Genomic DNA, 25,643 nt, shown 5'->3' with positions numbered 1-25,643 from the left:
CAGCGGGGGTGGAGCCACGGCGCGGCACAAGGCCACATCTGTTTGTTCAGCTGTTTGTTGGCAAACGGGTGTCGGGTGAATAGTCACGTGTCCACGTCTGCGGTCTGTGATGTCTGCAGCGGCAGAGTAAACATGGATGGAAACGCGGCACCGAGCAGTTAAATTGTTTTATTTTTTTAAAGCCAAATGTTCTCGGTGTTCGTCTACTTTTAAAGTATTTTTGTTCACTTGATGTTACTCGAGCACTTAATGTACATTAAGCATCTCTTAGTGCACTTATCTCAGTGTTCCAGCTGTGTGTGTGTGTGTGGGGGGGGTGTCTGCTGCCAAACTGGTGGATAGAATCCGTCTCGATTATCTCGGCTTTATGTAATTATTGTTGCTTCGTTTTCACCGACTTGTGTGAGTTTCTTCCCTTCCAGACATCGAGTTGTTGGCGGCCTGTCGGGAAGAATTCCACCGTCGCCTCAAAGTTTATCACGCCTGGAAGACGAAGAACAAGAAGCGCAACACTGAGGTGGAGCAGCGTGCGCCGAAATCTGTCACGAACTACGGTAAGAAGCAAAAACGCATCATCGCGATCTTCACAGCTACAAAAACGACAGGAAACCTGTCGAAGAGGCGGGCGATATCTTTCAAACACAAAAACGCTCTCTAATTGTTGATTGTAGCCAATTTCATATTTTTATGAGGTAAAAATGCATTTTTATGCACCGTTTGGATCACATCAAAGAATTTTAATTTAATCAAAAATGACAATTTGTCAGATTAAATTTTTCTTCCTGAGTTTGTTTCTCAAATCAACGTGTGGAATGTACGAACTCCTCGGAGGATCCGCCTCCTCGCCGTGTTCTACACCTGATGTTCATACATGAGGAATAAATGGATTCTCGCCTCTCCGCCGGCGTCACCTCATCTCCTCTGTGCCGCACGCAGAGTTGTCATGGCGACAAAGAGCTCTCCTTCAGGGCCATTATGCTTTCAGTTCAGGCTGCTGATTGGTCCACGAGCCCACACACCTGCTTTCATCCTTCATCCTGTCAGCCGTGAGAGAGAATCCTGCAGTCGGACAGACGTGTGATGGAACCCAGACCTCAATGTCATCTTTCACTGCGGCACCACCAACAAAAAGGCAAATGTATAAAAGAATGTTACGTCAGTAATGAAGTACAACACTGCAGCAACCCTTCCAGACAGGAGAAACTCTTCCACTCATTTCCAGAAGATCTGGTCGTCCGTGTGACGGCCTTGGACATGGAGCCGACCCACTGTGGCAGGAAGCCGCCCCGTCGTCTCCACAGTCACATCCTCCACCTCCTCAAGCTTGATGATATAGAGAATCCTGTCTGGATCTTCTCTGGAGGTGCATGATCCACACCGTATTGGTCCACCTCGGGTCTCCGTCCACTTAGACTTGCCTGAAAACCCACCTGCAGGGGGCGTGCTTCCCGATCAGACACCCAAACCACCTTCACTGCACAGCACTTGTAGTCTGTGCTCCTCGTGGGTGTATGAAGTCCTCACGGCGTCGCCCTCGACAGAAAAACCTCTTCAGCCTCTTCCCGTTATGATGTCACAAATCAAAGCTCACAACTACAGGCGAGGCATCAAACCCACCACGATGATCCAAAGCAATTCCCACAGGTCCGCTGACCCTGCTCCAATCCACCTGCTGATCTCATGCGCCACCTGCTGGCGGATCTTGTATTCTGTTTTTAACAGATTTTGTAAAGACTTATTTTTTGGACACGAAATCTCACATTATTATTATTATTATTATTATTAGTCCTTATTAAATCCTCACCAGCACGAATACCCCCCCCCTGCTTTTTTTAACGAGGTGTTTCATAAAACTGTTTATTAGTTTTCCAATAATCTGGCACACAGGATCAGCGTGGAATTAATGACGCCTTTTATTGTTTTTAATGAACACGTTAACGAGATAAAATCAGCTTGAACTGTAATTATTTTATGCATTTCTCTGCTCGTGCACGCAGTGTGTCCAGGATGAACTGACATGTGTGTTGCTGCTGTGTTGCAGTCCCCGCTTGTGTAACGTGGCGTGTTTGCTTTCAGATCGAGTCCCAGCGGTGAGAAAATCATGTAAGTGGTTCCTCTGGTGTGTGGCGCTACTAACGGCCGGCTCATTAACCCGCAGCGTGCCGCCCGTTTGCTTCTTTGGGCTGCAACAGGTTGATGGAAAAAGTTTCTTGGAGGGGAAGGAGGATGGGTTTCCATGGCAACGTGTGTGCGGCACCACAGAGAAGATTTTAATGATTTTTTAATTTTTTTAAGCACAAAGAGACCGTTGCCATTTTCCGGCTTTTGTTGCGGCGCTTAGACAGTTTGATAAAGTCGTTTCTCCGAGCGCCTCAGCATATTCACACTCCCACTTAGGAATTCTCAAATACGAGATAAAGGACAGAAAGTTGTGTTTAGCTGCAAGTGATTACTGTCACTTACTGCAGTTACTGTCGCCTGATGAAAAGAAAACAAAGTCAGAGCTGCACATAGTGAGGAAAAAAATCATTGGACAGCTCTACCTTTATAACACTGGAACAACTTTTTCAAAAAAGTGAGATAAGAACAGGACAAAATATCATTAGGAGCTAACACTGGTTAATGTTTTTAAAGCTGCCGTGTGTATGATTTAACGCTATTCATTAGCCTAAATAGGATGTAGCATTCATTCCAATCTGTTAATTTGTATGTAATTACCAAGAACATTGAGCCGATGTTTTCATAAGTTCAGAATTAATCCTTCATGTCCACATAGGAGAGGGCCCCCTCATGGAGACCACCATGTTGAACCACCATGTTGGTACAGTAGCCCAAACTGGACATAATTACTCTGTGGTTCTCAATTTGTAGCGCAGTTGGAAGACTGAAGAGAAAAAAAAAGTCAGCGGTTGCTCCCCTATGGACTGTCTGCTGGTTGCTAGCACAGGCTAACAGGTTTGAGAACGCCTGTTTTTTTTTTTTTTTTTTTTTTTTTGTGCAGTGGAGGATCGTACATATGGATTATCACAAGAGAGGGCGGGAGCATGAACCCGCGTCAACGAAGACACGAAAACGTGAAGGGAAACAAAATGTTGACCGGTCGATGGCATAATCCAATCTGCAACCTCACCACTACATGGCACCAAATCTGACACACTGTAGCTTTAAAATACATCTTCATGTTGGCACAAATCTGTGCTTTTTTTTTTTTTTTTTAAACAGACTGTTTCACCACATTCCTATAATGGAGGTGGTGCCTGCTTGGCTTGTTTTTTTTGTTTTGTTTTTTTTTACACTGCTGCTTTTTCGGAACATGGTGGGATGTGGAATCATGTGAGGACTTTAGTCTTCTTGTAACTCCAGTTATTTGATGTTGCTTTTATTTATTTTTAGGTGGTGTTAGGGTTTTTTTTTTTTTTTAAGGTGGTGGTCATTTTGTTGGTGACGGTAGAAGATCAACAGTTTTGAAGCTCAGTCTGTGAAGCAGTTTAAAGGTCACATGGAGACGGACGTTTTAAGATGAAAAGACTTATTAAAATGTTTGTGGGTTTTCATCCAGCTGCAGCCTGAGTCCACTCGGCACGTAGAGAAGCTTCCCTCATCTTTATTTTTTTGACTGCTTTGTGGACAGATGAATATGTTTTATATTCTGCTTCTTGTCTTTGATTTATTCATTCAGTCATTTATTTATTTATGCTGCGCTGCCTGAGTCACTGCTGTGGTCCAACATGGACACCAGCTCCTGGATTTAACATTCAAGCTGATCTGGGTGCAGCAGAGCCAGACGACAGGTCTACATGCAGCCTGACCCCATGATTTGATTCATTGTGGAGCTGAAACAGTTACAACCCCTGGCAAAAATTATGGAATCACCAGCCTCGGAGGATGTTCATTCAGTTGTTTAATTTTGTAGAAAAAAGCAGATCACAGACATGACACAAAACTAAAGTCATTTCAAATGGCAACTTTCTGGCTTTAAGAAACACTATAAGAAATCAAGAAAAAAAGATTGTGGCAGTCAGTAACGGTTACTTTTTTAGACCAAGCAGAGGAAAAAAATATGGAATCACCCTGTAAATTTTCATCCCCCAAATTAACACCTGCATCAAATCAGATCTGCTCATTGACATTGACCCTATGTGTCTTTTTACAAGGAATGTTTTTGCAGTTTTTGCTCTATGGCAAGATGCATTATCATCTTGAAAAATGATTTCATCATCCCCAAACATCCTTTCAATTGTCCAAAATATCAACGTAAACTTGTGCATTTATTGATGATGTAATGACAGCCATCTCCCCAGTGCCTTTACCTGACATGCAGCCCCATATCATCAATGACTGTGGAAATTTACATGTTCTCTTCAGGCAGTCATCTTTATAAATCTCATTGGAAAGGCACCAAACAAAAGTTCCAGCATCATCACCTTGCCCAATGCAGATTCGAGATTCATCACTGAATATGACTTTCATCCAGTCATCCACAGTCCACAATTGCTTTTCCTTAGCCCATTGTAACCTTGTTTTTTTCTGTTTAGGTGTTAATGATGCCTTTCGTTTAGCTTTTCTGTATGTAAATCCCATTTCCTTTAGGCGGTTTCTTACAGTTCGGTCACAGACGTTGACTCCAGTTTCCTCCCATTCGTTCCTCATTTGTTTTATTGTACATTTTTCGATTTTTGAGACATATTGCTTTAAGTTTTCTGTCTTGACGCTTTGATGTCTTCCTTGGTCTACCAGTATGTTTGCCTTTAACAACCTTCCCATGTTGTTTGTATTTGGTCCAGACACAGCTGACTGTGAACAACCAACATCTTGTGCAACATTGCGTGATGATTTACTCTCTTTTAAGAGTTTGATAATCCTCTCGTGTTGGAGCCATGATTCATGTCAGTCCACTTGGTGCATCAGCTCTCCAAGGTGTGATCACTCCTTTTTAAATGCCGACTAACGAGCAGATCTGATATGATGCAGGTGTTAGTTTTGGGGATGAAAATTTAGAGGGTGATTCCATAATTTTTTCCTCAGAATTGAGTGATTCCATATTTTTCTCCTCTGCTTGGTCTAAAAAAGTAACCGTTATTGACTGCCATAATCTCTTTTTCTCGATTTCTTATAGTGTTTCTTAAAGCCAGATAGTTGCCATTTGAAATGACTTTAGTTTTGTGTCATGTCTGTGATCTGCTTTTTTTCTACAAAATTAAACAACTGAATGAACATCCTCTGAGGCCGGTGATTCCATAATTTTTACCAGGGGTTGTAATAAACTAATCAAGTGGATATCAGGAATAAGTTTGCTCCCTTAAGTGATTAATTTCAGGCTGCATGTACATGTCGCCGCAAACTCTGGATTTGTTCTTTCAGCAGAGGAAATGTTCTAAACCTTTCTTTGTCCAATCAACAGCCCAACACCACCCAGCCCCGCCCATCCCAGCCCGGCAGTACGAGGTTGCCATGAACCGACAGCAGCGCTACTTCCGTATCCCGTTCATTCGGCCGGGCGAGCAGTACAAAGACACACATAACAAGAAGGGCTGGTGGTACGCTCACTTCGACGGACCCTGGATCGCCCGGCAGATGGAGCTGCATCCCGACAAACATCCGATCCTCCTGGTGGCAGGTGAGAGAGCGCCACGCGACGACGTACACGGGTCTGACAACCATGACCCGCAGAATGACTGTGGGGCCTTACGTCACAACTTCAAAATACAGAGTCGGCTGAGACAGAAGTAACTTCATGATGCGCGATTAGCGCTGTTTAAACTTGAGCTCAGCGTTACTGGACTTTGACTTTGTGACATAACAAACAAACACTTTAACTTTTTTAATGTTGGTTGATAAAATGACTAGACTTTGATAGAAGATCAAAAAATATCTGAATGATCTCATCGTGTATCATTTCGGGAAAGGTGTTTTTTTTTTTTTTTGATGGATGCTGATGCTATCTCCATGTTTATCTGGACCACCAACAAGTTCGCCCCCTTGTGGTCATCTTTCTAAATTACTGGTCCAGCCTCCTTCAAACAGATTTATTCTGACAATCATTTAAAGTTACAGTGAGCTCAGTTTCTAATCCTGATTTTTGATCATCAACTCTGTGTCTTCTCTGATTGGCTGCCTGAAAAATACCGTGGTGAGTGATGACAGAATTTATAAACACTGAGTGCTCGGATGATGTCATCTTACTTGAACATCATGTCTTTGATATGATACTGTAAACAACTACCTCACGGTCCTTTTCCAGCCCCCGGACCTCATGTTTCAGACCCTGGACTTGCAGGTTTATAGTCCCTGGATGATGAATGTTTGTGAGCACTGCGTTTATGAAGTTGTGTGTGCAGTGGGAAAATGTGGTTGTTAATCTTTAATAAACAAAAGGGCTGTGGCGTTCAGTGGACAGGCGGGGTGTGTGTGTGTAAGTGCCTCAAAGAACCTGCGGAACACATTGCGGCGCTCGTTACCGCCCGTAAAGCTGCAGATTGTGTTTCCACGAGTCGGCGTTCATTGTTGTCATTATTCAGGATGGAATCAGACATCCAGCAAATCATCTGTGCAAAGATGCGTGACGCGATCGCAGCAGATGTGACGTTCACTTTAATTACAAACTGGAGCCAAGTGAGCAAAAACCAAACAGCGGGGAAGTTACCAGGAAATTAAGCCCCTCCCACTCCTCACTCAGTGCACTTGCATCATAGATGATGTCATCTATTAAAATGCAAAACTCTTAGGCGCGTTAGTTATGAGTACAGCAAATGGGTGATTTTATTGTCATTAATATGCAAATGTACGCGCACACCTCCCCTAATATCTACTCAGCCCAAAGAAAAAAACTTGTTTCCTAAACAGGAAGTGTTACTGCTGTGGTGCCGATCTGAAAGCTTTGTGTGTTTCTACGCTCAGGGAAGGATGACATGGAGATGTGTGAGCTGAGCCTGGAGGAAACGGGTCTGTCGAGGAAACGGGGAGCAGAGATCCTCCCCCGCCAGTTTGAGGAGATCTGGGAACGCTGCGGCGGGATCCAGTACCTCCGCAGCGCCATCGAGAGCCGGCAGGCGCGGCCCACCTACGCCACAGCCATGCTGCAGAGCATGTTCAAGTGACTGAGACGCGCGATGGCAACCAAAGGGACGGATGCACCAGTTGGGGAGCGCGGACGCTGCACCAACTTCTCACTGACGTTTGGGGTTTGGTTCCTCTTTGGGGAGCGAGGGCTCCGAACCCGATGCAGAAAATCTCAGTACATGATCACATCTGCTAGTTTACCCGGAATTCTGCTCTCCAACATTTTTGCAAGTCTAACTCCGAGGCCTTAACGCTGCTTTAACAGGTTTTCCTTTCTGGGAACACAATGTTTATTCTAAACTTCCTCCCCAACAACAAAATCCTTCCATAATCATGCATCGTTGATTCCACTAAAGTCTCACCACCGCGTTGCAGCGCAAAATCTGCTGTTTACATGTTCGTACAGGGCAAAAAAAAAAAAAAAAAGTTGCACAAAGAGTTCCTGGCAGTCACTGTGAGGCAGCGCTGCAGGAGCGCCAGGTCCATTCCAGATTATTCCTCCATTCCTGATTAGTATTCCTCAACTTTCCAAGAGAATGTAAGTTGATTTCTGTTGATTGCAGCTTGATTTCTTTTCTCTTGTAAATGTGTGACGCCAAGACCAGACACAGCTCCGTGACCAGTTTTTGTTCCGTTTGATGGGGATGTGGACTGACTGTGAATTATGCAACTTCACACAGATCAGTGCTGCAAAAACAACCAACCAACAACAACAAAAAAAAACACCTGCAACAAGTCTCAGTTTAGTCAGAAACATTTGTCTCACCTTGATTTGCCGATGCAGTAATTCCACGGGTTTTACTTCTGTCCACGACGGACTGGTTCCTGCTGCTGGGACTTGGCCCTGAACTGGAATCTTAAAACTACACCAACGTACGTGCTGTGACGTTCCAACTGGAATGAGAACTTTTATTTTGAAAGGACAGTTTGGATTGAGCAGCTCAAATATGCGAGATTAAGAAAAGCAATAAATCACGCAAACAAGACGAGAAGAAGAGCCACGTACGTAATCATTGAGACAATCTGTTGATGTTCCACCTCAGCTTTTCTTGTTTTTAACGTATCTCCACAGCAGAAAGACCATGTGGACCATCCCCCTTTACAAATGGTATTAACGTTCAGAAACAGGCTGAATGATGGCGGTCTGCGTGGGAAACGGTTATGCCTGCTAAAAAAAGAAAACGAATCACAATTCCATCTTAGAAGATCTTAAATGAGGGCGGAGTCATAATCGCATTCCCTGCAGACTCACCACCGTCGTGTTTCTCTTAAAGGGACTAAAGGACTCGTCCCCCGTCTTTGGCTGACCCTGCCCACAAACTCGCAGCTCGTCCTCATCGCTCGCAGACGCTCTTGGTTTTGATGATTCCTGCTCTTGTGGATTTCGCTCAGGAAAATCAAACACTGGATTTAATATCGTGAAGCTCATCTCCCACACGGTCCAAACACCTGAACAGGAATTGATCGGAATAAAACTGCATTGTTTCCATGTCACTGACGTTAATGCCAAATGTAATGCCACACACAGAGCAGTTTATGGAACCAGAATAACGCCCTGTAAATGGGGGAAAAAAAGAAAAAAATATTTGTTCCGATCATTAAAATCGTTCTTCGGGAAACACTGCCTTTTTTCCACTGTCAATTTTCTAACGCTGATCTCGTTAACAAATGAATAAATGCATTTCATGTTTGACTCTGTCACCTTCTGCTCCTTCATTTCTGCCAGAAAAGCAGCCAAACGCTGCGAAGTTCTGCCGATTCTTTTAAGAAAAGAAAACGCAATTTAATTTTCAACAAAATGTATATTTTCAGCTGCAAACACACAAACACCAGCAGGATTTCAAATAAAAAGACAAAAGTACAGTTTTGCATCACAAACAACAAACTGTCTTTTTACAGTAAAGGAGGAAAAGATGTTTCGGTCCAACCAGGTGTTTTCACGAAACGCTCAAACTGCAGCCAAACCAGCGATGACGCGTCTGCTGTTACCCAGGCAACAGATGTCATCACGAAACTGCAACTTCCTCGAGTTAAGATTTTAATTTATTTTTATTAGTAAACCTTCGAATGAAGAAAAACATCTTATTGAGCTTGAACCTCTTTTATTCAAATTAACCCAAATCCAACTCACATTTTTGTTTTATTAAAAAAAAAACTAGGTCAGATTTTTTTTCTTTTGACCTTCCAAAAGGTCAAATTTTGTATTTATCTTATACTACAAATGCAGAAATGATGGCTGACATCAAAGAAACATTGTTTATTCTGTCCAAAAAAAAAAAAAACCTGTAGATCCCCAAAAAATCCCCAAAAAACATTGCTTTATTTCCCTTTTGGAAAATAGAGCATTAGTCAAATTCCTCTTTTTTTTGTCTTGTCCTGGACTTTCATTGTTAAGCAACAAAACTCCACGAGACGATCTGGAAGATTAGCAAAAGGAAAAAAAAAAGTCATGTGACAGGAGTTAGTTTCTGCTGTTAAGGACACAAATTAATTCAGGAAGTTTGTTCTTTTTTTTTACAAACACTTAAAGTTGTTGAGGATAAGTGTCGTGCTGCTTGCAGCTTGGGTTGAGGAGCGTCACGGCGTGTGCGCTGGTGCCACATGTTGCTGCATCCAACACACCACGGAACCGCCTCGGGTCCTGGATGGCAACCACCCAGCCAGACAACTGGTCTATCCCCACCAGTCCAGAGGAACCATGGATCTGCTGCAGCCAGGTGGAATGTGGGCGTGTCCTTGACCTTCTCCTACCGTTCTCCCGGTTCCTCTGTGTTGGATCGTGCGTGGAGAAATGTGGCACATGAACAAAATGTCAGATGACGACAAACCTGTTTAGGATCCTGTGAATTTGGATCAATCACGGCTACGTGCAGTTATTTAAAATATAAACCTTGTCACTAATGCGATTTTACAAAAACATAAAAATGCTAAAGTTAAAGGACACAGGAGCAACATGGAGAAAGTTTAGCTGACTATGGTGGCTCTGAAGATCCAAAATGTGCAAAATCAGAAGAATCTCTCCCCCCCCCGGTTTTCCTTAAAGTCCAGCTGCAGTTGTACAAACTGTGTACCTGTGGAGGATAATGGAGAAATGATTAACAAAACACCATCACTGTTTCTTCTCATGCAGATGTCCATTTGCACTTCAACACGTGTCGCGGTGATCGGTCCGTCCACTGCAGCAGATGCGCAGAGAACAGCTGAGGGTCAATCAATAACCGATCGATTTGAAGCTTCAGTCACCCACTGAGCTCTTCCCCGTGGCAGATGACAGCTGTCCAGCAGCTTACACGTCGTCTGAATGTCTGTTTCCCCCAAAGTGGAGTTTGCTCTCTTCTTTGAAGAATTTGGAATCTTGCGGCTCGTTCTGTTTGCAGCGCCTGTCCAACCCGTTGGATTTTTCAGTGAGTCTCATCTTCCTGCTGTTGTCCTGGAAAAAAGAACCATTAAGTTCACACAGGATGCTGAGAATCACGTGCACTGATTCAGTCCACTGTGCACGCAAGAACTTTGTGGACCCCTCAAAAGGGGCGGGGCCAAGATACAGTTACGCCATGAGGCGGAGCTATATATATATATATATATATATATATCACTGAAGTTTTTCATTCTCCGAAGAACTGACCTGCAAAAATAGGGGTGTGGCATGAAATGGATACCATGATGTGGGCGGATCCTCGAGAGGTGATGCAAGAATTCATAATTTGCAGTTGCTAATGTGGCGTTGGCAGAAAAATGTCAACAAAAACACTCAATTTCTTTTGTCTGATTGATCTCACCGCTGACCTTTTGACATGTGATGGCACGTTGGATTTACACACTCCAGTCTGGCAACCAGTGCTCACCTTTTGTCGTCCTCTGGTGCGTCTTATCCTGAAGTGGTTCTTAATGGGCTGTGAGCGAAGAACCGTCAGCGTATCTATAAAGGAGAGAAGAAAAAGAAAGAAGCAGGCATGAAAGTTAAAGTGCAAACCACAGCAGCTATGAGACGAGGCTCCGCCCACCAACACTTCGCTGCCAGTCTGCGAAGGAGATTGAGATTATCGTGGGAAGATCTGCAAACACTGCAGAACACAGTCTGAACACAAAAACGCAGACGAGAAGCAGAAATTAATCAGAAGGCGGTCAGGTGACGCCGGAGGGGGCGTGTGCTGCACAGCCTTCTGAAAACAGAGTGTCAGTATTTTGGAGGAAGGTCGTGTAAAAACACACCATCTTAATCAAGTCCATCTTATTTCTAGTCAAAATATCTCATCTGAACCTAATGCATGAAAAAAAATCACAAGTAAAATTTTAATAAAATATAAGGAATTGTTTTTACATTAATCATAAAAATCTTGCTAATTGAAAGCTTTGCAAACATCTTGTTTTGAAGCATGTGAGATGAAACAAAATAAAAGATGGAACACCTCCTGGTGATAGTAAAATATAACTCAAAATGACTTCCTATTAATTAATATTAATTCCTATTAATAAAATAAATTCTTAATTCCTTAAGAACCTAATTTAATGCAAAAAAGGAGAAAATTAGCAAAGAAAACCTATTTTGCTCTTTTTAGAAAGTTCCAAACAGCAGCAGCTTAAAAATCTTATTTCATCTCAGCCGTGACTCAAAACAAAATGTTTGAGTCAGTTTTTTAAGCTTTTTAAGATTCATATTCCAAAACTTGTCATCATAACTCAGACATTTTATTTTGTGTTTTTTGCAATTCTGATAATCTACAAATTGCTTTGCGACGTATGTCACAAAATCACAAAAGGAGGCACATCTGTGGTTCAATTCCCTATTAGACAGGAAACTCACTAAATTAAAATGGTTTAACTTTGCTGAAACTTGATTAAAGTGAAACTTTCGGCCTCTGATCTTCCAGTCTTCAGGAGGCGTATATCCGTGTCGACTGTGTTCTTCCTGTTTTTCCATTTTGAAGCACGTTTATTTTCGATTTGGCGCCTTCGGAAGCTGTGAAAACGGTTTATGGTCTGTGTTTTAGCCGCCGGCAGTGATGATCTCAGAATGTCTGAAAGCATTTGATGAAAATACCAACAGCACCTACAAAAATATCTTTGCAAAGGTTCAGATCATGAGAAATTTATGTCAGTCTGTCAGTCAGTCTGTTTGTGATTAACAGTGTATATGTGGCATGATGGAGTTGAATTTGAAACCTGCAGAAGGTTAAAGGTCAGGATGCCAGGGGAGGATAAAAAGCAAAAACCCTCACACACAGCTTGTCTGAATCAGATTTGAAAACTGTTATACTCAGCAGTCTGAAGAGCAAAACCACTTCAATTTAAAGGCGTATAATTGAATTAAAGGTGTATAATTGAGTAAATCATCAGTGTGACCTGGTGATTATTTTGGTTTGACAGCAGTCTTCAATGGATTTTTGAGTAAAAATGCTTCTCATCCCTGCCGGCAACCAACCAACCAAACGACTGACAAGTTGCCAGATTGGTGTCTTGACTGATTATATGTCAGTGACCTGACTGATTTAATATCTGCGTGTTGGAATATTTAAATTACAACCAAACTGGTGGAGAAACAGAGGTGACGTGCAGATTATTTTAATCAGAATCATATCGGAGAAATGAACACAAGTCTAACACTGCAAAAAGTTCAGTGACTGTAAAAATTTACTCCACTGTAAAAAGTGACAGTCAAGAAAAAAAGCAACTTGAATTTTTAGGATTTGTCCGAAAGCAGCACGAGCAAAACACTGGCTTGATAACTAATCTAAAATAACATTAAACTTGGTTATTAAAGGCCATCAATAATATATTGATTTATGATGAATAAAAACGAAAATGATCAAACACAATTAGAGCCCTCAAGGCCACACCCACAAAGCATTTATTTAAATTTTTATTATGTTTCTGTGTACGGTCTCAGTAGTCCAGGTGGTTTCCATAGTAGAGAAGCTTGAATCTTCGACTGGACTGGGCTGCTTGATGCAAGGACGTTTCGCTTCAAATCACAGAAGCTTCCTCAGGTAAAATTTTTGCTCTGGTAGTCTGACTTCTGTCTTGACTCTTGTAGAGAAGAATAAACAGAAGCCACAAAAGCTGGAGTTTTAAACCTAACCAGACCCCTCCTACCGAGAGGCAGACTGCTATAGGCTAGTGACTAAACAATAGCTCTAATTAGCAACTATTGTGCTCTAGTTGACACCGTCCTAAAGACAGGGCAGCTGTCCCTCCTAATGATGGGACGGACGCCTCTCCTGATGGCTCCCTTGACGACTCTCCTGATGACGTGAAGGACTCATTACCATGAACAAAAGACTGAAACTGCTTTGACCTGAGTACCCCATTGTGAACTGGGGACAAAGCGTGTCTCAGACCCCCTCCCCGGTTAAGGCTGGGTTTCACATAGAATGCCTCCTTGACCCCTCTCTCAAACCATTTCTTCTCTCTGGCTAAGATTTTAACTTCCTTGTCCTCAAACATGTGGTTAGTGTCTTTAAGGTGGAGATGAACTGCAGATTGAGGTCCACTGGCGACCTCTCTGCGGTGCTGGTATAGCCTCTTGTGTAAAGGTTGCTTAGTCTCACCTATGTACTGTTCGTTACAGTTTTCCTGACATCTGATAGAATACACTACATTGCTCTGTTTGTAATTAGGGATCCTGTCCTTAGGGTGAACTAATTTCTGTCTCAAGGTGTTAACCGGTTTAAAGTAAACTGGGATTTTGTGCTGTCTGAAGATCCTCTGTAGTTTTTCCCCTACTCCTGCTAAATAAGGGAGAGACACACCTCTTCTTCTTGTCTCCGTCTCCTGTCTATCTGGTCTCTTTGTTCTCTGGGACTTCTGCACTTTGTCCAGGGACTATCGTGGGTATCCACATACTGTGAGGGCTTTCCGGACAGGTTGTTGTTCTTTAGCCCTTCCCTCTGCAGTTGTGGGCACCTGTAGGGCTCTGTGTTGAAGAGTCCTGATCACCCCGAGCTTGTGTTCAAGGGGGTGGTTTGAGCCAAAGAGCAGATATTGGTCAGTGTGAGTTGGTTTTCTGTAAACCCCTGTCTGGAGCTGCCTGTTCTCTCTAATCGTAACATCACAGTCCAAGAAGGCTAAATAGTTGTTTCTGGCATCCTCACGTGTGAAAATGATATTGCAGTCCACCGAGTTGATGTGTTCTGTAAAGTCCTCAACCTCCTGTTGCTTGATTTTAACCCATGTGTCATCGACATATCTGAACCAGTGACTGGGAGGGATGCTCGTGAAAGATGTCAAGGCTGTCTTCTCCACTCGCTCCATGTACAGATCTGTACATGGAGCGAGTGGAGAAGACAGCAACTTGTCTGGAAAGCCCTCACAGTATGTGGGTACCCACGATGGTCCCTGGACAAAGTGCAGAAGTCCCAGAGAACAAAGAGACCCGATAATCCCTGTGGCCAAAACCAAATCCCCCAAGGTCTTCAATGATTTTAGACCTGTGGTTCTTACTTCATTAGTAATGAAGTCTTTTGAAAAATTGATGAAGAATGAACTTCTTTCACAGGTGGAGCATTTACTCGATCCTCTTCAGTTTGCTTATAGGGCTGGTCGATTCGTGGAGGCTGCTACTGCCACCCTCTTAAATTTGGTCCTGAAGCATTTAGAAAGGCCTACGGCACATGCACATCTTCTTTTTTTAGACTTTTCTTTTGCTTTTAACACTATCCAACCACATATTTTAATAAATAAGCTTAAGGATTTTAAACTGGATTTTACTATGGTAGGTTGGATTTTGAACTTTTTAACAGGGGGATCTCAGTGAGTGAGGGTTTCTGATGTTTTATATTCCTCAACAGGCTCACCACAGGGTTGTGTGCTGTCCCCTCTCTTGTATATTTTGTATACAAATGACTGCCGCAGCCACTATAAGAATCGCCATATATTAAAATTTGCAGATGATTCTGTTATAATCAGTCTCCTGCATGGTGATGAAAGGGAACATGGCCCTGTCGTGGCAGATATGGTTCAGTGGTGTGACGACTCATTCTTGTAGCTGAATGTTGTGAAGACAAAAGATATGGTTATTGACTTTTGGAAACGGATGTCTTCACCCAGAACCACCAAGGGCCAACAGGTGGAGCATGTGGACAACTATAAATACTTGGGAACGCTGATTGATAGCAGCTTGAACTTTAATGACAATGCAGACCTGCTGTATAAGAAGGATCAGCAGCATCTGTTTGTCTTCGTAAGTTGTCATGTTTTCAAGTGGACAGGACAATAATGACCGTATTTTATAAATCTTGTGTTGAATCGGTTTTAACTTTTTCGATGATGTGCTGGTACGGAAACCTCAGCATTAAAGCAAGGAAGCCACTTCACAACATTGTAGAATTGTACAGCAAGCTTTTGGGGGCCCAGCAGACCTCACTGTCTGACTTGTTTTCCAGACAGGTGAAGAAGAAGGCTCAGAGAATTTTATCTGATCTGGCCCACCCTCTCCATGGTGAATTTTGTTATTTTCCATCTGGAGCGAGGCTTAGGTTTCCTACAGTGAGGAGTAACAGATATAAGCATTCCTTTGTACCTGTGGCTATCTCTGTTCTGAATGCTGACCAGAGGAGAGAAGCAGGTACTTAGGGTTGATGGCAAATCGTGTTAGGTAACTCGGTTCCATTTCCATCGATCCAGGTCTGTACTGTGTCCCCCTTGTGTACTGAATGTTTAGTGTGTTTTTCTTTTCTTTTCTTTTTATTCTGTGCTTTTCTGTATACCCATTGCTGTACAGCTTGTTGCTCCTTTGGAGACATTGAAGAAATAAAGTGAAAGTGAAAGACAGGAGACGGAGACAAGAAGAAGAGTGTCTCTCCCTTATTTAGCAGGAGTAGAGGAAAAACTACAGAGGATCTTCAGACAGCACAAAATCCCAGTTTACTTTAAACCGGTTAACACCTTGAGACAGAAATTAGTTCACCTAAGGACATGATCCCTAGTTACAAACAGAGCAATGTAGTGTATTATATCAGATGTCAGGAAAACTGTAATGAACACTACATAGGTGAGACTAAGCAACCTTTAAACAAGAGGCTATACCAGCACCGCAGAGAGGTCGCCAGTGGACCTCAATCTGCAGTTCATCTCCACCTTAAAGACACTAACCACACGTTTGAGGACAAGGAAGTTAAAATCTTATCCAGAGAGAAGAAATGGTTTGAGAGAGGTGTCAAGGAGGCATTCTATGTGAAACAGCTGAAACCCAGCCTTAAACGGGGAGGGGGTCTGAGACACGCTTTGTCCCCTGTTTACAATGGGGTACTCAGGTCAAAGCAGTTTGTCTTTTGTTCATGGTAATGAGTCATTCACATCATCAGGAGAGTCGTCAAGGGAGCCATCAGGAAAGGCGTCTGTCCCATTATTAGGAGGGACAGCTGCCCTGTCTTTAGGAGGGTGCTAACTAGAGCACAATAGTTGCTAATTAGAGATTTTGTTTAGTCAGTAGCGTATAGCAGTCTGCCTCTCGGTAGGAGGGGTCTGGTTAGGTTTAAAATTCCAGCTTTTGTGGCTTCTGTTTATTCTTCTCTACAAGAGTCAAGACAGAAGTCAGACTACCAGAGCAAAAATTTTAGCTGAGGAAGCTTCTGCGATTTGAAGCGAAACGTCCTTGCGTCAAGCAACCCAGTCCAGTCGAAGATTCAAGCTTCTCTACTTTTTATGTGCAAAATTATAAAAATATTGGAATTATGGCTGCAAATGTACAGAATTCTACGACTTTCTTTTTGTATGCATATTGAGCACACACAGAGATCGATGAGAAATTACAACAAAAAAAAAGAACTTATCGTATTTATTTCACTGGTTTTGTGCTTTTTCCTCACGTTTACCTGCACACTGCTCCGCGTCCAGGAACAATGTGACACTCCCCGCTGTGGCAGTAATCTGGCCGGAGGATGCAGATGCTCTGGCAGGGCAGTCCATCCGCTGCGCGGTATCCCGGCTTGCACAGACACTGAGCCTCCTTCGTCCAGCTGTTCACCACGCAGCGAGAAAAGTCATCGCAGGCCTGGAACTTACAGGGATCGGCTTGATCAGCTGTGAGGAAAAGTGGGCAGAAACCAGAGTGAGTATTCATCAGGTGCGAGTCTGCACCACCCTCTGCTGTCCAGGAGGTTCAGAGGTGTATCTGATTGGAATGAGACGAAATGAAAGATTTGGTGTAAACGTGAGCTGGAATCTCCAGTTTGGAGCATTTTGATGGGACAGTGTGCACGCTGCCCCTCTCTGTGGGTCTGTTATTCTTAACGCTCCATCAACTCCCCTGTGAACATGAATCTGGGTGATGTCTGAGCCAGTATACTGCCAGTTTTATGTCTCTCACTCATTTAACTTTTTCCCTTTTTACAATTTTTATAAGACTTCAACTCGTCTTTGGAGGCAACAAAATAATTTTAAGATATTTCATATTTTGTGATGCTTACCTTAATGCTGTTTTCTGACCCTTGACAGACTAAACTAATAATATAAGTATATTCCTAATATTAACATAAAATTCTAATTATATTCCTAATAATATAGTTACATTTATTAATTATATTCCTAATTACTTAAATATAAGTATTAAATATAAGTATAAGTATATTCCTAATCTAATAATATAACTAACATTTCTAATATATGAATAATTAATAAGGCTGGTTTATTGTGCGTGAGTGTCTCACTACAAAAGAACTTCTGGACTAACTTTGATGTTAATTCCGGCTTCAGTGTCTCGTGGTTTTCCAAGTGGAGCGTCTAAACTCAAAAAACTGACTCATTGGATGAACTCAGTTCAATTATGAGCAGGATTTCCAGCTAATAAATATTTGAAGTCCCTACTCAAATAACGCACATCCACGTAAGATTTAATTAAGAATGCAACATCTTTACTTCTGCTGCTGTCAACCGTGTTTCAGCAAAACCTTGACCCAGGATCAAGGTTTTGCTGAAACAGTCGTCTGGAATTGATCCCGAACGCTCGGCGCGCCACACCACAGTCAGTCACAAAAGCTCAACCACACACATGGTTTGGAACCAGAACGCTGACGTACAACTTCTGAAATCATCAGTGATGTGGGAGTTAATGTGTGTAATGATTCATATGTTCACAAACACACAAACTCGGGTGAAGTAGTGAAAATTACTAAAACACAGCACAATTCACTGAGCGTGTAACAGACATTTGTTTAAGGAAACTTGACGCACGTTATCGAACACAAACCGCCTCTGTGTTTAATTCAGTCTGGTGCCAAATGACCTTTAATTTGACTTTCAAGGTCACCAAAGGTCAAAGTTAATGTGACCTGTACAAGAGTGATATGTCATATTGGTATTTCCATAGTAACCACAGGTGTCTGGTGATCACATCGTTAACTTCGGTAATTTTAAAAAAGTGGGCAACCGTCTTATTTGCTCGGTGGTTGTGATTCCAAACTGCACCACGAGGTGTGTCGTGTCCTTTTTGTGCTTCTAATGTTTAATTCCCCTCCAGGGATCATAATGTCTAATTTCACTTCTTCCTAAATTGAGGCACCACATCATAAACACCTTGAACACGGTAATTACTCTTTAGTTTTACCTTTAATGTCTCAGACATAAAACGACTGCAGCAACACGTCTGCTGCAAAGATAAATGTGCCTTAAACCTGCAGTATTGATTTAATGTGTGCAAATACAGAGATTTAATCCTGAAGGACAATAATTACTGTGCACACAATTCAAGCTTTGGAGCCGTGCAGAAAACAGCCGACGACGTTTTAGATGCATTTAGTCGAGTGATGCACAAAAGCTGCCTGACAGGACGGCTTCAGGGTCACAAAGGTCGCCGATTCATTTGGTGGTTTTGTTCAGATTGAGCTTTGAAGATTCAATGCAGCTCATAAAATTTGTAATTTTTTAATTTTTTGAATAAACTGTGGCAAGGGTCAAAGTTAAACGACTACAGGAACTTGAAAAGAACTAATAATTTAAACTGAAAAATGTAATGATTTGATTGTGCATAAAATATCGTCACCAAATAGGATTCTGAGCACGATCATGCAATGACTAACAGCTTCCCCCCCCCCGCTCAGAAAACCTGGCAAAAAGGTGCAGCCTGGGCTAGAAGAGATGTCTTCTAGGCAGAACTGAACTGAAAGTGTAAGGCTTAACAAAAAAAGTGCAAAATGTGTTGTTTTGTGGTGTTTGTGGAGGCGTTCAGTCTGATACCCCCAATATTTGCTGGTGTGATTGAAAGTTGTGCTTGAAACGGATCCCGGTGGAGTTCCTGTGGTACCTGGTTCGATGTCCAGAGAGCGGCTGTCGATCTCAATGTGCAGGTATTTGGCAGCAGCTGAGCAGAACTCCTCCAGCACGCAGTGCACGGCCTTGGTGATGTTGTACGGCACCGACCGGGCGAACTTCACCTTGCTGTTGACAACCACGCTGCCCTTCCTGAAGTTGAGAATCTCAAGTTTCTTGAAGCCTGTCAGGTTTGCCTGCAGGTACGGCAGCAGCTGCAGAGACCATCAACAGTTCATGTCACACATACGTGGAAATGAAACCGATTGTTGACAGACTGTTTTTAGCCCCGATCAAAATGTCTTAACCAGAGAACTCGGATTTATCCAGACTCACATCTGGAAACTATATTCAGTCTCCAACATTTATCAATAATGAAATCCATGTAAAGAACAGATTAAAGGCCTACACCATATTAAGTAGCACTTTGAGATTTCTTTGAAATGTAAGGTGCAATACAAATAAAATGTATTATTATTATTAATTAATCATGTGTTTATATAATTTTTGATTTTAAGTGTTTTAACAGTTAATAAAAACTTCTTTCTGCTGCTCCAGTTAGGGGGCGCCACAACAAGTCTGTCTCCACCTCACCCTGTCACCCTGTCCTCTCGTCGTCTCCCACACTCACCCAACAGTTGAGCCAAAGCAATTAAACTTGTCTACCTTCACCACATCATCTTCTTGCAACCTCAGTATTCTACCGTTCTTTCATTCACATACATACGACTTAGGCCTACTGACTTTCATTCCCAATCTCTCCAGAGATTACCACCTCCTCCCTAGCCTGATCTCATCCACCAGCCTGTCCATCAGTATTCCAAACAAGAAAGGCGATTGGCTGTGCCCTGTCCTATTCTGTGGAGTCTATGCAAGCCAAAGCTGAGGGCATACATTCTCTTATTTAGAATTAATGAACGTTGTCTTACTATTACTGGCTCAGTCAGGTGTCTGTTTGCTTTTACCTGGCTGAACAAATCTTAAGCTAATCATCTTTTGGCAGAGCAAGAAAAGAAGACTCTAAATCCACAAACACACACTACAGGTGTTTCTGATGTTCTTGTTACATTTTTACATCAGCACACTTAAAACAAACATTGCATCTGTAGCGCTCTTTCCAGACTTGAAACACAGATCTTCACCTCTTTCCCATAACTTCACGCGGTCACTGATCAATGCAGTTCACCCTCAGGCTTCTTCTCACTTTACAAGATTTTATTAAAACGCCCTGGTTACAAACGTCACTGCCATCTCGACTATATACACTACCTTCATGCCTCAACAGATATGTCCTGTGTGACACTGGGTAATGATGAAAGTTCAAATTCAGTCATCAATGCTTTTGTCACATTTCACCTGAAATGTTTCCATTACGATGAGTTCACAGGTCAAGGGAGAATCTGTATAAATTCAAGTAGCAGCTCAGTTCTTATCATAAAGCATAAAATGGGTATAATTAATGCACACAGAACCGTATGATATCACTGAATCACCAAGAAGTAATTTACATAATTCAGTGTTAAAATGTAAGGTACGGGTGTTACATTCAGTCTCCCTTCTAGTTTCTTTTATCAGGATTCAGGGCCAATTTTGAACAGTTTTATCTGCCAGCAAATCTAACATTTTCCCCCCTTTTTCTGTCAGGCTGTTATGTTTTTCTTAGCAGCAATAATAACTCCTACTTTAACATGGTTAGGATTTGATTTGAAGCCTCAGAACACCAAGCTGCTGTCAGAATCAATTTGGACGACATTGTGGCTGCAAATAAAAACCACATTTGCATTCATCTTAGCTGAGATTTCCATCAAATGTGACTGTGAAACAGATGCATCTGTGAAAGTTGTTGTTTTGTGCTACAATATGAATAAATCTTACAACATTAACTTTGTTCATGTTTTTTGTGATTAGCAGGACATCCATGTGTTCTAAGCAGTTTGTGTATCTAAAATTTTCTAAAATTAAGAGCTGGAATGCTGTCGTACAAGACTTCTGAAAGTTGCGCAAAACCATGGTCTAGAAATCAGCTACATCACAAGACTTGTTAATTTATTGTGCTACAGCCATTTCTCTGTTTCGTTGTCAGTAGACTATCTCACAAAATACTGCTAATATATTATCTGAAATTTGTTTGTAAATGATAATCAATAGGTTATTTTAATCATTTATGATTAAAATAACATATCCAGTGAAAACATTCTCCATCACAGATGGTCTGACCAATCAGGTGCTTATTATTTTTTAAATAACAAAGATCATTAACAGAAATAAGTGTGTATGTATGTATGTATGTATATATATGTGTGTATGTATATATATGTATGTATGTATATATATCAAACCCCATAGTAAATACCACGTAAAATAAAAATTAAATTTGTGACATTTGTTGAACTCCTCATGGATATTAATCCCTGATACACATTTCTGATTTGTAATTAACTTGAGACTTAAAATAATCAACCTCAATCAGGAACAACTTGAATAAGAGTTGAGTTTTGAAATTTACATTCATAAATGTGAAACTTGCCTAATAAAATACAGAAATTGACAACAGTGCATAGTTTCTTTTCACAGAATTCAAAATCGGTAATATCCTTCCAATCAATATTTATTTTATGTTGTTTTGCATATAATATGGTTCTCAAATTCGTTCCAAAATGTACTGTTATATGAGCACTCATAAAACAAATGAGTTACACTTTCAGCTTCAGTTTTACAAAAGGAACATTTGTTACTGATGCCAAGGAATCTTGAAATATTTGTGTTGGATGGATATATGTTGTGTAGTTTTTTCAAATAATTCTCTGATTTTAAAAGGAACAAACTATGCCTTGTGACGATTAATATTAATGAAAAGGGGATCCCAACAAAAAATTACCACGTGTTAATAGTTGGAAGATGTACATCTTGTTTTTTTTTTTATAACTTTTCATTAACTCGACCATTCCACTGGGAATGGAGTTTATTACTGAGCTAAATTCTTTAAACTTGATAGGGAATGCCTTTTCTGTGAGAAAACATTTCTAACTAAGAAGTTGGCCATTATAAATAAAACTTTTAAGTATATTTTTGTCAATCCAATTTTGTAAATAGTGATTTTTTTTGTGATACATTCGTTGTTCCAGATATTGGATTTATGTGGAGAAAAGTTGTCCCATGCCAACAGAGCTTGTTGATAAAATTCCGACATCTTAATTGGTCACCTTGAGAGCCAATCAGCTTCTCGGCGGTAACGATATGGCGCCAACCAGCTAGTTAGCTAAGAAGACTGCACTCTATTATTTTTAAGGTTTAATTATTAAATCTGTGAGTGGGACGTACAGCACACAGCGGCCGTAAGGTATTATACTAAATAAAACTACCGCAAGCTAAAAAGAAGGTGGCTGACCCCGAAAGAGAACGCTATAGAAATGTCACGTCGCTAACATTAGCCTGAATGCTCGTGATACCTGTAAAATGCTCGCCAAGTTCACGCTGATGTGGAATGAAGGAGCCAAAAGTCATTGTTAGCTTTAAAGGAGATTTTGTGGTATTTAGTGAAAGCCAGCTTGAAAAGACACTAAACGAGAAATGCCTGCGCTGCTTCTACAGCTCTGCTGACGGTAAGTGTTCCCCGTTTTATCTGCGCCCGCCATGGTGCGTTCACGTGTTAAGACGTTGTAACTTTGCAATAAAAAAAAAATATATCCTCAGATGAAAATAGGCTACATTTGTGGAGGAGCTTATGTCGTTAACTCGTCTTTGCATGTGTGCAATGTCATTTGTGGCAAAAAGTCTGAAATTAATTTGAAATATTGCTTAATTTGTTGTGTAATACGTCTGTCATGTTAAGTATATCTGTGGGTTTATATTGTATTTTGATATGTTTTGGTATCAAATAATTACCTTACTTAAATGATTAGCCTATACTTTTCCTGTGAGTCGTAACTGCTCAAAAACGTGTGTTTGGAACTGGATTTGGCTGGTTTTGACTTTTGGAACAAAGACAGGCAAGTTTTAACAAGTGCCATGCACAGTTTTGAGTAAGGGTATGGCTTCCCCCTATAACCATGGGAAGCCAAAGAGGTTGGAACTTGCCAGTATGAAGTCTGCCCTTTGCCACGCCCACAATGCTGTTTTATAAAAAATGTTTGTCATCTTTTGTTCTGGGCTCTCATGGTCGGAGCTCCTGCATGTGTGAAGTTTGTGAGAGACCAGGCCTGAATCTCACCGGAAGTTTGAATAACTTTAATCTGAGAAATTGTTTGTTTCCGGATCTTAATTGGAATGGAATTAAAAGAACCAGAAGCTAAAAATGATATAAGTCGTAGTCGTTTTAGGCCGTAACCTCCAGGGTTGTTGACCTCCCAATAATTCAACAGAAATTGTAACAAGTAATATATAAATAAACTAGGTAAACTAGGTCTCTTTGGCTGCTCCCTTGTTTTCACTCAGGGTCACCACAACAGAGCCATGGTGGATCTGCATGTTGAATCGGCAGATGTTTTACGCAGGATGCCCTTCCTGATGCAAGTCCACATTACATGGAGAAATGTGGCAGGGGTGGGGTTTGAACTGGGAACCTTTCGCACTGAAACAAAGCACACTAACCACTCATAACCCTACAAAAATTTTCTGTATAGTCAACTACTACTTTATTTGCAAACTACATCTATCTCTCTCCACTTGAATCTCTTGTCACTATTTATTTTTGTGTGTTGGAAGCTCTCTAGGTCTGTGAGGCAGCAGTTCTGTAATTTCACTGAGACAGAATTTGTCTTGTCCAACAGTGCGATTTTAGTACAGGTATGATAGAGTTTCAAGGAGAAGCTGGCAACCCTGATTTTGTTGGGAACCCCGACTTCATCAGCCCCATGTGTTCGTTGGTCGATCTCTACAAAGTCACCAAAGAAAAAATTCCACTGATTTAATGACAACATACTGAACGTGATGGGATTCCCAAAATGTGAAGCACTGAAATTCAACGCGTCAAAAATTATAAATAAAAATTAAAATGGTAAAGAGTTTTTCGGGTAGTGGTTTGAGCCAGGTCTATCCACTACTCACCATGTCTAAGAAGGTGCTCTCCAAAGATCTGTACTCAGATGATGTCTTGTTAAAGAGGTCTTCTGAGAAGTTCATGTTGGTGACACGCAGGCTGAAGAACACCACCAGTTCCCTGCCATGAGTGGCTGTGGTCATAGAGGGGGTGGTGAGGTACCTCAAAGGAGGCGGGGCCGTGACACTGTCAGAGATGTCTTCATCAGTCACAGACTGGTAACCACTCTCCTCAACTAGCAGGTCACTTGCCTCTGTGGCTTCTATGACTGGTCGGTCCAGGTCCATGGCCAGGTCTTCTACTGCACTGTCAGTGGAGTCTTTGATGGCAGATGATGGGCTCGTTTGGCTTTTCTCTTCTTTCTCCTCCAGCTCTTCAAAATTTTCATCAATGATGACAACCCCTGTCTCATTTTGCTCTGTGATGTCATCCTCTGTAACAGAAGAGATAAAAGTCCATTCTGCCACCTCAAACAGTCCAGTGTCTATAGTCGGGCTGGGCAAAGCTGCTTCGGGTGCATTGCCAGAAGTTGCTGCAGGTGTCTGAATGAAGACTGAAATGGGTACAGCTGTTACGCTGATGTCTTTCTCTGCAGTTGAATCACTTTCTTGTGTCTGTTGCTGCAACTTTTCTCTGACTTTGATGTCTTCTGACGTGTCTTCCTTTTCTGCAGCTGTTGGCCCTTTGAATGTCAGAAAAAAGGTTGAATTAAGTCATGAGAACTCACAAACAAACAAAAAAAGTCTGCTGTGCAAGTCGTACATAATTCACTCAATGTTCTTCACATAGAATATCCTTTTTAAACCATCACTTTCCAAGCAAATGTATATTCTCCAGCAGTGCTCTCAAAGTACCAGACCTTGGTCCAGATTTCACCCCAACATGTTAGAACCTGCACAGTGTATTTACTGCTTGGTTTGAATTTGTGTCATTGTTTTATTATAAAGAAACTTTAATTTTGTAGAAAGGGCACAAACATCATTACCTTTTTATGTTCCATTAATAAATTGCACCTAACGGCCAATTAATGTTTCATATAATGTAAATATAAAAGTTGTCAATAAGATGGAGAAATGGAAAACTGTATTTTACAGTTTTCACAAATATTAGACATAGTGCAGTATGTTAATCCCGCTGAAGGAGATTGTATTACTTTGAGTATGTGTTCTCTTTTTTATTGGTTGCTATTTTTGTAAACCACTCCCCTTGAACAGCAGTTATCATGAAACAATAAATATATTGGCTGTGGAGTGGACAAAAGGTTGTTATATTTTGAAGCACATCCAGATAAAAATGTAGAAGT

General features: G+C 41.5%; 2 protein-coding genes across 4 annotated transcripts in view; one reads left to right on the top strand and one right to left on the bottom strand.

The window, feature by feature from the left end:
* myo6a (myosin VIa) overlaps positions 1-7,233 on the top strand; it is a 105,976-nt gene extending 98,743 nt beyond the window's left edge. The window contains exons 34-38 of one of the 3 annotated variants that reach the window (XM_034161611.1): positions 423-554; positions 2,077-2,103; positions 5,399-5,617; positions 6,898-7,095; positions 7,150-7,205. In XM_034161611.1, coding sequence (XP_034017502.1) covers positions 423-554; positions 2,077-2,103; positions 5,399-5,617; positions 6,898-7,095; positions 7,150-7,151 — 578 coding nt within the window. In that variant the 3' untranslated portion in view covers positions 7,152-7,205. Of the gene's footprint in view, positions 1-422; positions 555-2,076; positions 2,104-5,398; positions 5,618-6,897 lie in introns of all 3 variants that reach the window. The other 2 variants (XM_034161613.1, XM_034161612.1) reach the window with 2 other exon arrangements.
* Positions 7,234-10,767: 3,534 nt separating this feature from the next.
* Positions 10,768-25,643, bottom strand: part of LOC117502805 — a 36,482-nt gene continuing 21,606 nt past the window's right edge. The window contains exons 14-17 of the mRNA XM_034161913.1: positions 24,349-25,022; positions 19,298-19,517; positions 16,872-17,079; positions 10,768-10,978 (exon numbers count right to left, since the gene is read on the bottom strand). Coding sequence (XP_034017804.1) covers positions 10,945-10,978; positions 16,872-17,079; positions 19,298-19,517; positions 24,349-25,022 — 1,136 coding nt within the window. The 3' untranslated portion in view covers positions 10,768-10,944. The remainder of the gene's footprint in view (positions 10,979-16,871; positions 17,080-19,297; positions 19,518-24,348; positions 25,023-25,643) is intronic.

This window comes from Thalassophryne amazonica, chromosome 21 (assembly GCF_902500255.1).
Source record: "Thalassophryne amazonica chromosome 21, fThaAma1.1, whole genome shotgun sequence".
Lineage (NCBI taxonomy): Eukaryota > Metazoa > Chordata > Actinopteri > Batrachoidiformes > Batrachoididae > Thalassophryne > Thalassophryne amazonica.
This window is presented reverse-complemented; position numbering and strand designations above follow the sequence as displayed.